The 15,949-nt window shown below is 38.6% G+C and overlaps 1 protein-coding gene across 1 annotated transcript in view; it reads left to right on the forward strand.

Moving 5' to 3' along the window:
* The window catches only part of GLDC (glycine decarboxylase), a 37,973-nt gene extending 23,935 nt beyond the window's left edge, over nucleotides 1-14,038 (forward strand). The window contains exons 14-25 of the mRNA XM_032097234.1: nucleotides 50-91; nucleotides 1,106-1,248; nucleotides 2,088-2,163; nucleotides 5,277-5,402; nucleotides 6,289-6,438; nucleotides 6,883-6,995; nucleotides 7,616-7,757; nucleotides 9,091-9,202; nucleotides 10,461-10,556; nucleotides 11,505-11,677; nucleotides 12,336-12,416; nucleotides 13,404-14,038. Coding sequence (XP_031953125.1) covers nucleotides 50-91; nucleotides 1,106-1,248; nucleotides 2,088-2,163; nucleotides 5,277-5,402; nucleotides 6,289-6,438; nucleotides 6,883-6,995; nucleotides 7,616-7,757; nucleotides 9,091-9,202; nucleotides 10,461-10,556; nucleotides 11,505-11,677; nucleotides 12,336-12,416; nucleotides 13,404-13,547 — 1,398 coding nt within the window. The 3' untranslated portion in view covers nucleotides 13,548-14,038. The remainder of the gene's footprint in view (nucleotides 1-49; nucleotides 92-1,105; nucleotides 1,249-2,087; nucleotides 2,164-5,276; nucleotides 5,403-6,288; nucleotides 6,439-6,882; nucleotides 6,996-7,615; nucleotides 7,758-9,090; nucleotides 9,203-10,460; nucleotides 10,557-11,504; nucleotides 11,678-12,335; nucleotides 12,417-13,403) is intronic.
* Nucleotides 14,039-15,949: the final 1,911 nt, after the last annotated feature.

The raw sequence follows: 15,949 nt of genomic DNA on the forward strand, positions 1-15,949 counted from the left end.
TAGGTGTTTGTGTATTTCAATAAATACTAAAGTGTGTTTGTATTTTTAGGGGTCCTGCACAATGAAGCTCAATAGTTCAGCTGAACTCACGGTAAGTTGCAATAATACTGTCTCACTTGATACCCACATGAATAAACTATCTAGCCAGCATCATTGTAGAGAAATAAAGGCTGCTCTTGGTCTAATACTCCAGCTGAGTGAGGAGGCAGTTTCAGGGGTAGCGGAAGTCACCCTCTCCCTTTTCCTCTAAGGAAAAGTTCTGAAAAGCACAAGTAGGACTGCAACAACAGTAGGAGAGTGTGTGGTCTTGAAGACTCCATTTTGAAAAAAATAATGAAAATAATTTTTGGAATTAGGTATCACAGTCCTGTTCCCTCAAGCAGTGTTGCATTACCTAACTTCTGTCTGCTTTACAAATCTTAAAATCAAATCCTCAGAAATATGGAAAGAGTCAGGTGGGACTGACAATTCATGCTTCTTTTTCAGTTTGCAACTTCTTAGGATAATCCTCTTTTCCCCAGCTGAAGAGTCCCCAGATATCTTCATTTTCCTCCTGTTGTTTCTTGCCCATTTACACAGCGTGTTTTTGTCAAAAGTCCTTGGTTGGTTCCACAGCTATCTGTCTATCAGTGTTTGAGACATATACATTAGCCCCTTATCTTCTAGGCTTCTGTACCATCCCATAGCTCAAACATCAGCATTTACTTGGTGATCTGTTGAGAAGGGAAAAAAGAGCAAGAGGGAAAGGGGCAAATGCATTCTGTAAGCTACTTCTAAGCTTTGGGGGTAATCTCTTTATAATGCCCCAAAATCTTTGTATGGTAATCTGATCACCAAAATAAAAAGCTAAAACGTTAACATTAAATCAGTTAACGTTAGGCCTTGTTGAATCTCACACAACTGGCTTTGGCCCCATCAATCCAGCGTGTCCAGATCCCTCTGGGCCTGCCAGGAGCCTCCCAAGCCTCCAGCAGATCAACGTACTTGGTGTTTGATACTTAACTGACCACAAGGCAACTTCTTTCCTTCACAGTGTTTAACAACAAAACAGAGTTGTCTGTAGAGTATTTTGTTACAGCACTCTTTGTTTGTTTTGTTTTTATAGCCTATTTCATGGAGAGAATTTGCCAACATCCACCCTTTTGTTCCCCTGGATCAAGCTCAAGGATATCAGCAGCTTTTCAAGGATTTAGAGAAGGACCTATGTGAGATTACTGGCTATGACAAAATCTCCTTCCAACCAAATAGGTAGTACCTTTTTTTCTGAGTATTTGCACCTTGACACATGATTCCAAAAACTTATCTCCAAAAAAGTGCAAACTGAAAATGGAAGAATTTACTAAAATCAAATTTGTCTTGAATGCAAGATTATGAAATTACTAAGTAGGTTTTTTTTTAAAAACTATGGTATCCTATTTTGTCTCATCTCTTCTGAAAGTTTTATGATTTGGTCATTTAATTCCTTTAATATTTCCCTCTCTATGAACTAAAAATAAAGATTTGGAATAGGAATTAGCTGTATGACCTGCCAACTGTTTAATTGTTGAAAATGGTAGTTAGTGCATGAGGTTTGACTGAAGAATGCCTAAGATCTGCATGCTCACTGAAATTAATAAAGCAGCATTTCATGAGTACTGCTGCAGCCCGTTTATGTCCATTAGCAGTTTTGATACAAAATGAACAGCATGAACTTACTCTACACTGAGGGTGTCACTGAAAGACCTTTTATGTTTCATTGCATACACTTTGCTATGCATTTCAGTATTAGTTTGCCTCTCTGTAATCAAGCACAGAGCCCTGCTAGGTGCAGAAATGTGGATCAGCTCAGTCACCAGAAGGATTTAACGTCATAGTGTAAACACATAAAATGGCATAACCTTTGTCATCTACTCTTTTCATTCACATCCAGCTGTTAATTTAAACATGTCCATTTGTAATTTAACCTATGGGATGTGCTCCTTTTAATTTGGTGATACTTGCCTGAAGTCATTGATAAGGGTCAGGGTTGGACAGTTTTGAAGCTCTGGCAGAGAGGTGGCACTTCCTGATGTGTGTGCTGTGTAACAGTGTTTGTGTTCTTCTTGCAGTGGAGCCCAAGGAGAGTATGCAGGCTTGGCTGCAATCAAAGCTTATTTAAATGCCAAAGGAGAACGTCACAGAACCGTAAGTGTCAACAATCATGTAGGGAAGAGTGTTGGGTGAGAAGTGGAGAAGGGAAGAGTTGATTCAGCAGCTGGGACTCACCTAGAGAGCAACTAGGTTGTGTATCATCCCCTCTGATAGGCTTTCAGTGTTCCCTGCTTCCCGCACGGATCCTCGGTACCATCTTAGAAGTTTTTACAGAGAGTGAGAATCACCCAGAAAGGGTGATTGTACTGTGTCTGACTAGGGTGCATTTAACTTTCTCCATAGCAGCCATATGGTGCAGTGCTTTGTGGCTGAAGCACTGTTCATAACACAGGGATCTCTTGGCAAATGGTGAACAGTGCTTTCAGAGTGTCAAGGCTTTCTTCTCTCTATGCCACTGCCCTGTGCTGACCCTGTCCTTTCCCAGCAAGGAGGCTGGGAGAGACACAGCCAGGACAGCTGACCCTGGCTGACCAAAGGGATGTTGATGCTATATAATGGCATGCTCAACAACAAAAGCTCAGGGAAAGGAGGGTAAAGCAGAGAAGGTCATGCTTACGACATTTTAATTCCCAAGCAACCATTGCATGTGCCATGTGGCCAGCCATGGGACATAGTGAAGAAAGGAAGGAAGGAAAGAAGATTGAGATATTGAGTTTACAATTTCATGTAACACCCTCTCACTCTTGAAAGATGAAGAACAGTTCTTCCATGTTCACAGCTGATATATCATGTGTTAATTCTGGGATTATTTATTTTATCCTTATCCATCCTCATTTCCTAGTTGGATTCAAGTTATTTGTCCATCCTTCTCAAAAAAGCGATTTTATAACTTTGTTTATCTTTAAAGTTTCTGTGTTCCTTTCACTTTTTTCTCTTACTCCCTTTCTGGTTTTTGACGCAGTTGCTTTCTTTTCCACCAAAACTGTGAGATCTTTCAGTAGTAGTAGGTTCAAAGCTAAAGATCACAGTGGTGTGTTGTTAAGATGTGTTTGCTCGTGTCATACTTTAGATCTGTCTGGTTCCAGTATACATACACTGCTTTGAATGCTGCTTCTCAGTACTGTGGGTCCTTTCCTGAACTCTGCAATCAGTTCTTTTAGTGACCTGGGGCGTTTTGTATTAACAGGATATTTGGCATTTCACTGTGTATCTCCATTATAAACCCAATTATGAGTAATTTTAAATGCTAGAGAATCAGCACAGATATTGATAATATTCTATTAGGATGACCTTTCCCTACAGTGAAAACTGACTATTTTTCTTTTCATTTCTTTGCCATGTATTCATTAAATATTTACCCACATGTACCTTCCCACTTAACCCACTAAAAGTTAGTTTAGGAACGCTTTTTTGGGACCACATCAAAAACTTCTTGGAAATTTGAGATTACTTAGGTCTTCTTCTTTCACACACTCATAGAGTTGGCTTTAAACAGTAGAAAAAAATCCTTAGTGCAATAACATCCATATCCTTTGAACCTGATTTCATCCTCAGCTTTGAGACTCATTTGCCTTCTCAAAATGGAAGGGTCACTGTCCTGGCCTCCTGGGAACTATAGCCTCTGTGTGAGAAAACTACCTAAAATTGAATCTAAGTGTTGTCCTCTTCTTTGTTTCTTTCTTATATCCAGATCATGTCAAACTTAATAGAAGGCAACCACCCTTTACAGTTACAAACTTTGCTTTGTGAGTAGTTTTTCTCAGTGGGAAGTGAAATTAGGCTAAAATTCTATTTGTTGGAGAGTTGTCTTCTGATTATCTGCATATGATCTGCCATTTGTCTTACTCTGTGCAAGATCCTTGGACATCTCTGAGTGATACCTCTGGAAATATCCAGAGGTGAACTGCACAGGAGAGCCTGGGGGCTGCTTGCACTCTACTCACAATTTACAGATTTCAAATGTTACAAGAAAATTGTGATACTCTTGGGAAAGAGTGAAAAGGAATAAGAAAATAAGACAGCCTGTGAAATGTTGACCTTTCAACTGAACTGCCCTTTTCTCCTGGGCTGGAGAAAGTAATTAAACCAGCAGTTCAAGGGTCTCACAGTTGGCCTTGTTTGGATTTGGTGCCCTCTCGTGGGAAAAAAGTATGGACATGAACGGACAGCTCACATCTCTGCTTTTTTGTGAGATCGGTAATGTCTGTACCCTGCAAGACTCAGTGGCCACCTGGAGTCACTTTACATTTCAGCTGCGCAGGTAAAATGGCTGCAGGTGTGGCACAGTGCTTCCTGGCACTGGCGCTGGGATCCCTGTGCTTCCAGCGTTCTGAAGGAATTCACATCTGTCTCAGCATCGCTGTGGATGATGGAGCTCCATGAGCCATCGTGCAGTTTCTCAGGAAAACAAAGTGCTGTGCCCTTGTTTAATGAAGCTGAGCTTGAATAACTTAAGAAGCATAGTTAAATATTTCCAAGAGAGTCATTATAGACAGATGTTTCAATTTCCCTATTGAATAGAAGCAAAGGATTTTTTTTTTTTGTGAGAAGTATTTATTGTCTTTACAAGGGGTGGAATTACTAGAAAATGTCTGGAAATATCCTGACACGTGTACCATTTTCCTACCGTTAACAAGAGCCTACATTTATTTAAGTAGAAGTGCTTCTCTTTTTTTTCTTCTTAAATTAATTGTACAGAGCATGCAACTAGCTCTGAATTTCTTATCTATAGCAAAAATATTTTGGTTTAAATTTTTGTTTTGAACAGAATACAGAAGAAAATGCTTTGGAAACCAGAAAAAGCTGTAGTGGAAATTTGGAATTAGACAGTTTTTCTTTCAAGTCTTTGTACATATGGAGACTGATAACTGTTAAAAAAAAAATCAAAAAAAAAATCAGTGTTTTAAAAAAAGGTGGAGTGAGACAAAGAGATTCTAAATAAGAGTATCTGAAATAATATTCTGGAATTGCATGCCTAAATATGATTATGCAGCAAATGAAACTTTAGTAATGAGTATTTAAATGCTAATACCTGAATGGATTTTCTTAAAAAAGTTGCATCATTCAGCAGAAGAGGCAATTCGCTGGTACAATCAGTATTTCTTTTTGAAACTTTGATAATTAATTGTAGCTGAGTGTAGACCGTAAAACATAAAGATTTTTTTAACTAGTTATACTTTAGGTTCTGTTTTTCTTTCCCTTCAAAGGTTTGCCTTATTCCTAAATCTGCTCATGGTACTAATCCAGCAAGTGCACAAATGGCAGGGATGAAGATTCAGCCAATTGAAGTGGATAAAAATGGGAGCATTGATATTTCCCATTTAAAAGCAATGGTGAGTATTAAATTATCTTTGATTTTCAAGGCAGGAACACTTCTTCTCTGAAGGTAATACTGTTGGCAGCTGAATCACATTTTTCTGTGAGAGAAAATAAAGTAATAATAGTGAATACATGCTTGGAAAGTAAGTAATTCTTTTTTTCTTTTGTTTTTTGCTCACTCAGACACTTACCATGTGACACTTGTGAGATTTCTTTTAATTTGAGGATCTTTGGTGCAGGACTTGCTCAAAGAGTCTTTCTACACAGTAGACTCTTTTATAGCAGACCCTTTTGGTCCACAGCTAGTACTGGAAATAAACAAGCCATGATCATGAATGTGAAGCATTTGAAACTGCACTTCAGCCTTCTTTTAGCAAAGTTTGAGTCCACCTCTGCTGGAGATGGTGTCGCTAGGCAACTTTTTTTTCTCTTTTTTTAAGCGTACTGGCTGCAGGTGACTCTTGCAATCCAAGGGAGATTAGCAGGACACATTTCCACATTTGAACAAACTTTTATGGTAATCGTAGAGCTCTGTTGCTGAAAGTAGGGGGAATGGTCATTATTTCACATTAAGGCCAGATGTTTCATTTGGTTGTCTGAAGGTCCCAGAAATGACTATATATATATATATCTATATATATATCTATATATCTTTTAATACCTGCCTTCTTCCCTGATTTAAAATTCTGATTTATTCAGAAATCACTCTTTTTCCATAGGCATGGCCAAAGGAAGGAGCCTGGTTTCCTTTGCTGATTATAAACTACTTAGACTATCAGCTGATAGACTTGCTTCTCACCTGTAAAACATCTTGACTTCTGTTGTACTTTTTAAAAATAAAATCTTGAGAAGCTCTAGGGGCCTCAGTGACATTTTCTTCTCTCCCCTCCCTGCCACCAGGTGGACAAGCACAAGGAGAACTTGGCAGCCATCATGATCACATACCCTTCCACCAATGGTGTGTTTGAAGAGGAGATTGGAGATGTGTGTGACCTCATTCACAAACATGGAGGCCAAGTTTACTTAGATGGAGCAAATATGAATGCTCAGGTACAAAATCTAGGCAGTTTTATTACTACTGGGAGTCCCTGGAGTAAAAACAGCACAGCTGTACTTAGTTCAGACCATAACACCGCTTCCATGCAAGATGGCAGTGTTAGGGGGAGGAGGTGGTATTTCCAAGAACAGTAATAAAAGATGGTGAAAGTAATTCTCTTTTCTTTGATTTTGCCCTGAAACGTGTCATAAGATGTGTGAGTTGTTCACTGAAATTGGCTTAGTCTGCCTAACCTTTATCAAAGATACTCTTTACAGACATAATTAAGAATTCCTAAAGCAAAATATTATTTGCATCAAGTTCTTGTTTATGATGCATCATGATAAAGAAAACCATAAAAACATACACCATCTTTTTCAACCTCTTCTTCTTGCATTCATTAATAGGTCTTAAATGGCATATGAAGAATGTATTGAAACAGAGTATTCCCTTTACAGGTTGGTCTGTGTCGTCCTGGAGATTATGGCTCTGATGTCTCTCACTTAAATCTTCACAAAACCTTTTGCATTCCCCATGGAGGAGGAGGACCTGGAATGGGACCAATTGGAGTGTGGGTATCTCTTAAAAAAAACCATATATATATATATACATATATATCCCTTATTGAATCTTGGTTGGCCGTTCCCTTCAGTACAGAGTCGTGGATGGGAGAGGTGTTATGCTGGTTGTAAATGTCCATCCTTCTCCAGCACAGTCATGTGCTGATCTCATGAATGGTGGTGTCCATCTGTATTCCCAAACCCTGGCTTCCATGGTGGCCTTTTAGTGTGTATGGTAGACCTCACTCAGCAATCTCTTTCCTGGGTAAGGGATGATTTGTAGACTTGAGGGCTGATAATACTGCTTGTAATCCAGAACACAGAAGTGGTATATGAGCTGTGTGAATTTATCCTGTGGAGCATTCATGTTTAAAGGAAAATAATCTTGTTTAAAGGAGGTAATTTTTATTTGGATAGCACCATGAATATCTTGTGATAGGTTGAAAACTGAGTGCCATCCTCCACTGGTACCAGTTGTGTTAATAAACTTTCCTTTGAAGAAAGCATAGACCAGACTTTCCTGGAGGACTGTAGGTGGAAGCAAGGTGAAGAAAAACTACTGCTGAAACTGTCCAGATATGGTAACACAGGAACACACATTTAAGTTCTAAAATCAATGTTTTTGTTTTAGGAAGAAACATTTGGCTCCCTACTTGCCTACCCACCCTGTCATCAAAATACAGCCGGATAAGGATGCATGTTCTTTGGGTACTGTCAGTGCTGCACCTTGGGGTTCCAGTGCTATATTGCCAATTTCCTGGGTGTATATCAAGGTGTGTAGACTTTTATAAGGAGTATCAGCTGAGGTTCTGTTTCTCTTTCAAGTTCAATCACCACTGGAATCACAAGAAAAGGTTTAAGAGCAACTCATCATAAGATGTTTGCACAGACTGAAATGCAGGTGACTACAGTACAGTCATAGGTTATTTACATCCATCAAGCCTACTTGTTTTATAGTAGGACAATGTTGCCATGAGAAAGGATGTCAGGACAACTGCTGTCTCTTTAATCTCTTGTCTGTAATAACTCTTGAGATAAGTGGATACCAGGCAGAAAACTGCAGTCAGGCTTCCACTTTCTGACATTGAAGTTTTCATGTTTAAAAGCTGCTTGGTAATTACTGTTCCCCCAAGAGTATTTTTAGTTGTGTGATTCAGTATTGTTACACTTGACATCTGTGTAACATTCAACTTTACAATATCCTGAATTCCGGAAGATTTTACTGAGTTTGAAAACTGAACTTAGTTTTTGGCTTTACATGTGAGACAGTTTGATCATGATCTGTGTAATTTGTTAATCCCTTGCAATTTAGTGATAAAACAGCAAATATTTGGTTACATGTATGGAAGTGTTTAGCCAACAGAGATGAATGTTGACTCACATTCTATTTGAGAGAAGGGTGCACTGGGACTCTGAGCAACATTTAAGGCTTCCAGTGACAGAGTTGGGGAAGATTGAACCTAGGCAGCTGTCATTCAGGATACTTTGTTGCCAGTTTCATATTATTAACCACGGAAACTTCCTCTGCTGCGGAAACCAGCTCTCCTGGAATTCAAAACGTGCAACTATGAACTGGCACAATTTCCATGGTGGCTTTTCAGCTGTGGGTAAAAATCACTTGTGACTGTAAGCTGGTTCCCATTGCAGAATATTTAATCCCTTAGAAATTTTTAAGGGGAGCTGTTTCTTCACAGTGCAAAATGCCATCTATTTACACTGTCCCATCTACAGTTCTCTGCACACTCTTGCTGTGGGATGGAGACAGGCAGCCTGTGCCTTTCGGCATTGTTTGTGTTCGCACTTTTTTCTATTTAGTTCAAAGCTTCTCAGTTTGAGGAAAGGTTTGGGTCACTCACTTGTGGACTTCACGCTAAACCTCTTACACAGTAGATACTCTCGTAATCTATGTACACCAAAGGTGCTCTCAGTCAGTATTCAGTGCTTCTCCATGAGTGTCGTGTGGAAAAGTGTAACAGCAGAGTGACTGCCTTAGAACTAGCCAGGTGCATCGAGGTGTGCTGTCTGTCGTGCTTGCCACTGCAGGAGCACACTTGGCTTGCTTGGGACCTGCTTTAGATCTGTTTCTTCATGTTATCTTTCTTTCAGACAATGGGAGCAAAGGGTCTGAAGCATGCTTCTGAGATTGCTATACTAAATGCAAACTACATGGCAAAGAGGCTAGAGAAACACTACAAAGTCCTTTTCAGAGGAGCAAGAGGCAAGTATTAGACTTTTTTTTTCCCTAGCAGTCTGACTTTTTTTTGCTTCATGTAGAAGTTGGCTTGCAGTATGGTTTTTTTTTTTAATGCTATGTGATAGCTGCATTTCAAACTTCTCTTGATGTTGTTCACAAGGAGAGAAATAGCCTGCCACACTTCTTCTATGGATGTATTGCAATGAAACTGAGATATTTGGAAGTAGAAGAAAAGTAATATCTGTTTGTAATGAGAAAAAATTATGCCGAAAGATAAACCATTAGATTGTTCTCCTTGAAATCTAATCTAATGGCAGATTAATGAACATTAGAAAAAGGAAAAGCAAACAAGTTGAGACTTCCAAATCTCCACAACCAATGGTGCAACAATTTAGGAACTGGAAGTAATTTTTGGACCTGTACTTCCCCTTGCACACTTTCTCTGAAACAAAAATACCACCAAGTTTCCCTCATTTCTGCTCCTTGTTCACTTTTGTGAGATAAGACAGAATCCCCTTGGTAATGCACAATATTTGAGCTACATTCTGGTACCCTGTTTTGGCTCTCCAGACTTGCAACAGGACAGCAGTAATGAAGATGAAAAAAATTATTGTGATAGTAGAGTAACTATCAGAGAATTTATTTTGCTTGTTTAAGCTGAACAGCATCGAAGAACATTTGAGTACAATATACATTATCTTTAAAATATATGTCTTAAGTTTAATGGTGTACACCTTGGTTAAACCTGCAAGTTGTACTTTAATAGAATTGAATGAAAGTTGCAAATTTTTAAGGATCTAACAATATAATGAAACAAGGTTCTCCAGAATCATGCATATAAATACAGATAACTTTTGCCTTTAGCCTCTGTATAACACTAGATATGAGATTTGCTCTGGCATAAGATAAAACTGGTTATCTTGATTAATTTAGGATAGCCTAAGACCCAAGTGGTGTTGGGCCATTGACAAATCCAATTAATTTATCAGAGAACTTGTAAATTGTAGGAGTTACTTTGACCACTCATTCGTGATTCTGGTCTTCATCCTAGTCTGGATGAGGCTTCTTCTTAACGTGATGTGGGACTCAAGGAGCCAGTCTTCAAAAATTGAGTTGTATGTCTCCTACCTGACAATTTCTCAGATTTGAGGTTTTGCCCAAGTGGATATTTTTGAGTTTGTCTTTTTGCCATGTTCTCCACAAAGCCAACCAGAACAGACAGATTGGTAAATTGCATTGTTCCCCTACTAAGTAAACCTAGTGTTCACTTTTTCACTTACAGGTTATGTAGCCCATGAATTCATTTTGGATACAAGACCTTTCAAAAAAACAGCAAACATTGAAGCTGTAGATGTTGCTAAGAGGCTTCAGGATTATGGTAAATCAAATGTCTATTCTTTAAAATAGCACTGCAAGTGAAAATTTTCTAAATCTCTTCTAAAGGGAGACACAAACATTCTAGTTCTGTGCTTATGGATGATGAATCTGTCACAATCATTGCAGGCTTCCTCATGTTCTTTAAGGGCTTGGAGAGATATTTGCATATACTGAGTTGTAGTAGGTACTTCTGACTCTGCTGCTACTTCACAGTTTTGTCTACTGCCCCATCAAATTACTGATTACATGACTCTCAACCGTTCGGAATAAGTGGGTTGGAGCCAAAAGCTTAATAAGATTCCAACAAAGCAAAACAAAATAAAATAGGGGAAAAAAAAGAAATACTGTTGAAGTAGGATAATAGGATTTCAACAGTTCCATCCTCATATAGTTTATGCAGTTTTGTACACAGGCACTTAAGGATCTGACTGTGGATGCTCTTTGGCTGCCAGACAAGAGAACCCATTGAACTGCTTGATCCTATAGAACTGTGCTTCTAATAAATATGCATGAAAGCAGTCAAAATCCTAATCAGTAGTATGTCTTCAGTGAAATAATCCAAAGCCTAATTGTGATACTAAAAAACCCACCCTTCCTGCCCTTTGTAAGTGAGCCTTAAATATCATGCACCACTTTAAACAGACTTTTCACTAGGTATAGAGGTGAGTTCCCACAGATAAGTATATTGAAGTTCCTTTTTAATTAACTGTTTCATTACATCAGTGTGTAACTCTACTGTAAATAACACAGTGGTGGTACCCTTCAGCGCTAAAAACAAAGATACTTGAAAAGTCTGTCTTACCTCTAAAGTATAGTGCCAACACTACCAATGTTCAGTCCTGTAAAGATTATTGTATAGGAAGGGCTGAATTTGTTAATCTGCTGATAGCTAATGCATGTATTCTCTTATAACTTATTGAGAGTGACTGATTTCTGCTATTGTCATCAGGTTTTCATGCTCCAACCATGTCTTGGCCAGTGGCAGGGACACTTATGATTGAACCAACAGAGTCTGAAGACAAAGCAGAGCTGGACAGATTTTGTGATGCAATGATCAACATTCGGCAGGAAATTGCTGAAATAGAGGAGGGCAGGATGGACCTCCAAATTAACCCACTAAAGGTAAGATGACATGTAGAGCAAGGTACCAGCATGATCTCAACCCTTGAGACTACAAAAGCCCACGTCCTGGTCTTTCAGTACTCTCAAAACTAACAGTGCACAACAGTGAACACAGTATTTTTTTGAGAAACCTTCAATGTTTTCTAAAATTTGAATTTTGACTTTTTCAAGTCAGAAGTCAAGCCCTTGCTGACAGAGCAGAGAAAGTTATTTCCACAAGCATTTAATCTATATTTCAAGACTATCTCAAAGTAACAAGAGAAACGCTTATTTTGTGTGCTTAAGACAGGAAGTGGAATGATCTTAGCAGTAACAATTAAATAAAGATTGAATTAATTATTTTAGCAATGGCAGGACAGAACTGGTATCAGCTCAAATTCTGTTCAACTCTTTTAATATTTTACTGACTTCTAAATTTAGTGAAAAGCCAAAAGCATATTCAAGCCTTGGGTATCATCTTTAGGCAAACTGAAAAAAAATCCAAATACTGACTTGCCTCCTGGTTTAAATCTGCCTTTCCCCCACCTCCCCTGATAAACAGTGTTCTCTAGACAGTAATTATTCATATGTGGTAATGTGAACTTGAAGAAGGCTTCTCACTGATATGCTCAACTGAATTCAGTAAATTCATGTCCTAAACATGTCTTGTTTCTTGCAGATGTCACCACATACTCTGAACTGTGTCACTTCTTCCAAGTGGGATCGTCCCTACTCCAGAGAAGTGGCAGCATTCCCACTGGTGAGTACATAATGGGAACTTCGTGGTGTGGTAATACATAAATATGCTTTGTGCTCTGTAGTTTCTTACTCAGTTGGAGATGAAGTAATGTAGTAAGAATGAAAACTTCAGAGCCATTTTATTGTAGCTCAATTTTTATGTGTGTGAGCTCTACTGCAATTTCATTAGTTTTGTTTTTAAAGACAAGGAAAGAAGAGCTCAAAAAAAAAAATCTCTACATGTAGGTTCAGACTTGGATTTCTGAATTAGCACTTCAACACTGAATAGTCATTCCTATTGGAAACAGCCTGTTCAGTTCTGACATACTGCACCAAGGGCTCCCAAAACAGAGTCCCATGTGCTGACATTCAAAGCTCTGCTCAAAAGAACTTGCATAAGGGTGCGACCAGATGCCCCATGGTCAGCATGGAGAAAGCAACACCAGTGTGGACCTGCTACAAATAAAGGTCACATTGGAGCTGGACTCTGATATCAGACTTCCTAATTGCTTCCATAGTCATAGCAGCTAAATGTAGGTGTAACCAACCTTTCTTATCTGAAACTTAAATGCAAGTATTTTAGTGATATGTACTCTTTCAAAGAATAAGAATTCAACTACACCTGTGAAGTTTGCCACTTTCCTTTATGTATTATATTGTAACTATATTGAACAGCACAGCAGTCTCCTCCACTTTTCCTTCGTTCCTATCTGTAAGCCAGTTTGTTCAAAGGATAATAAAGTTTTCTTTCATCTCATGAAAACTGCTTCTTTGCAAGCATGTGTTAGAGGACATGACTACACTTTCTTGAAAATCTAAACATTCTTTTGACTGTCACCTCTATTGTACATGCTTGTTAATTTTCAGTGACAGCTAAGAGATTTGAAGGATGGCTTAAAAATCCACTTTCACAGCACTTGTAATTCTTCAAGCTTCTAATGTCTATTACAATTTTGTAGCTTTACTTGGCAGAAAAATTAAGATGGTTGGGTTTTTTTCTCTCTGTTAGCCATTTGTGAAGCCTGAAAGCAAGTTTTGGCCCACAATTGCTCGCATTGATGACATATATGGCGATCAACATCTGGTTTGTACCTGCCCACCAATGGAAGCCTATGAATCTCCATTTTCTGAACAGAAGAGAGCATCTTCCTAAGACTGCTTCCAGCTGCCTGCATTTTTGACTCCATCAGGATGGCCCTTTCCTGATTTCCTGGGGATATTTATACTGTGTATATTTTGAATAATCACCACGTTTGTTAATTGAATCACTGCTCAGTTAAAATGTAAATACAATCAGTATGTTAGGTGTAAACAAAATGTGATTATTTCACAGCAGTTGATGTTGGAAGTTGCCTTGATTCAGCATTTTGTCTGTTTTGTGCTGAAGTTTTAACAACTAACACCCAATTTGCAAAGTGGCATGGAAAATACAGTTTAAAAAGTAGAAAAGATGCAGATATGCAAGGCAATACTAATAAATATTAACTGCAGAAGTAATTGTTTATATTTTGTAAAAAAATGATTAAGTAGATTTTAAAATTTACTTCTCATATTACCACTAACTAGCATTGCTAGTGTTAATATTTCATACTGATTTTTTACCTGTCAGTGTTATTAGTCTAATAAAACTGGTCACAATTTTAAGTGTTGTCATGTTTTGGATTTAAACTTTTCAGCTGGATTTGTCCAACAGAACAATATGAAATTATGAAGCTTAAGTTCTGATTTATGACAATGGCTGCAGCAGCAATAAACTTCTACACAAAGGAATACTGTCAGAGATTAATATTTAAATAAATCTCTAATTTTTTTAATGAGCCAGGATGATCCATTTTACCAAGCAGTAACAATCTTGTTCTATATCACATCATTTTTTCTTAGTGGTTCCATCTAGTCCTCTCTTATTCTGGAGAAGGCATAAAAGACCACTGTGAACTTTTTCGTATTACTTAAATCTTGGGTAAAAAAACCATTCTCTTTCTACAGTTTCTCAAGTCTCCCTCTGGCGCTTTTTTATACAGAGCACTCAATTTGCCTTAGTTTATCTACAGTTTGTGTAAAAATTGATGCACAGCTGAAGCTGTGGCCCTCCAAGAGCACCAACTGCACTCAGACCAGAGCCCTCCTGCAACACACAGTGCCACATTAAATCACTCTGCAGCCAGAACTCAGACCTTAAACAGGAGCCTTTTCCAGCATGTTCCAAATCAAATTTACAAAAAACCAATCCTCTCCATCCTCTGTGTGACTAGTTACACAGTCAGACCTTTGTGCTACGAGCACATTTGAAAGGAACCTGCCCAGGGCTGTGCAGAGTTGTCTGTGTTTGATGTATGTGAGCATCCCTGAAGGGAGCAACTCATTCAGCCACACGAAGCACAATTTTCATGAATTAGGAAACAGGCACTGGGACAACACTGAGACCACAGAAAGAACCACAGAGTTTTGCACCTTACCACCAGCAACTACTCAAACTCTTCTTAAAGATCTACGTGCACGCTCAGCCTGGGAACTCTCTCTCAAGTGACACAAACGAGGCTGGTGCTCACAGCAATATTTTAAGTACTGTAAACTTTGGGTCTTTTACAGTGAAAGTTTTGGGACTGCAACTTTTTCATTACCTACCTCATGTCTTCAATAGGGGGCTTTACACAAAGAGACTGTGGATGATAGGAGACAGGAATGGCTTTCATTAAAGGAAAGTCAGGCCAGATACCAGTTTTTATGTGAAAAATTGCACCTACATCATAAATAACCTCAATATATAGTGAAGAAAATCAGAATTTTTTTACTCTAGCTTTCAGTAGCTATTGATATAGTATTAAGGATGTAAGAATCATGAAAAGCCACTGCAGGCTTGTAATGTGAGGAAAGGACAGTCATTCTGTGTTGCCAATCTAATTCCACAGTCTTGACAAGCTCCTTTAGTATTTGTTAAAAGCAGTCATGTTGCCTGATTATGTCACTGAAAAAAATATATTAAAAAACTGGTTTATATATTTTTGTATAAAGAAGGTAACTTCCCACTGTTGACCTAAAACTGATAAAATTTATATTGTGAATTAATTGGTAAAATCTATCCAATGGAAAACAAAGCATTAAAATATTTTACAGTACTCAGCTAAAAGCTAGAAGTCTTATGTGCTTACCGCATAGATGCGATGACTGTTACACAGGTAAAATCATATCTGTTTTCTCCAGAAATTACTGAGCTACCTGTAGCACTGTGGGCTACAGGCTGTCACTGCAACCTCAGTGCCTACAGAGGCCATCGGACTCACCCAGCTGACCAACCACCGTGCAGGAATCCCACAGCTCCCAGCTGCACCGACAGCCCAGCAGGACAGGCAGGGCTCCCTCCCTCTCTGGGACATGAACAGAGCACTGCTACAGGCTGTGAGCAACTCCATAGGTATTAATGTCACCACTGGATTTTGATTTGGAGTTGTTTGGCCTTTTTTTAAATTAAGTGTTCTTTTCATTGAGAAATGAGTTAAGGAATATAAAGCCTCACACCCGAAAAATAAAGCCACCCAAGGAAAGCATAGTAACCTG

The sequence above is a fragment of the Corvus moneduloides genome, chromosome Z (genome assembly GCF_009650955.1).
Source record: "Corvus moneduloides isolate bCorMon1 chromosome Z, bCorMon1.pri, whole genome shotgun sequence".
Taxonomy (NCBI): Eukaryota; Metazoa; Chordata; class Aves; order Passeriformes; family Corvidae; genus Corvus; species Corvus moneduloides.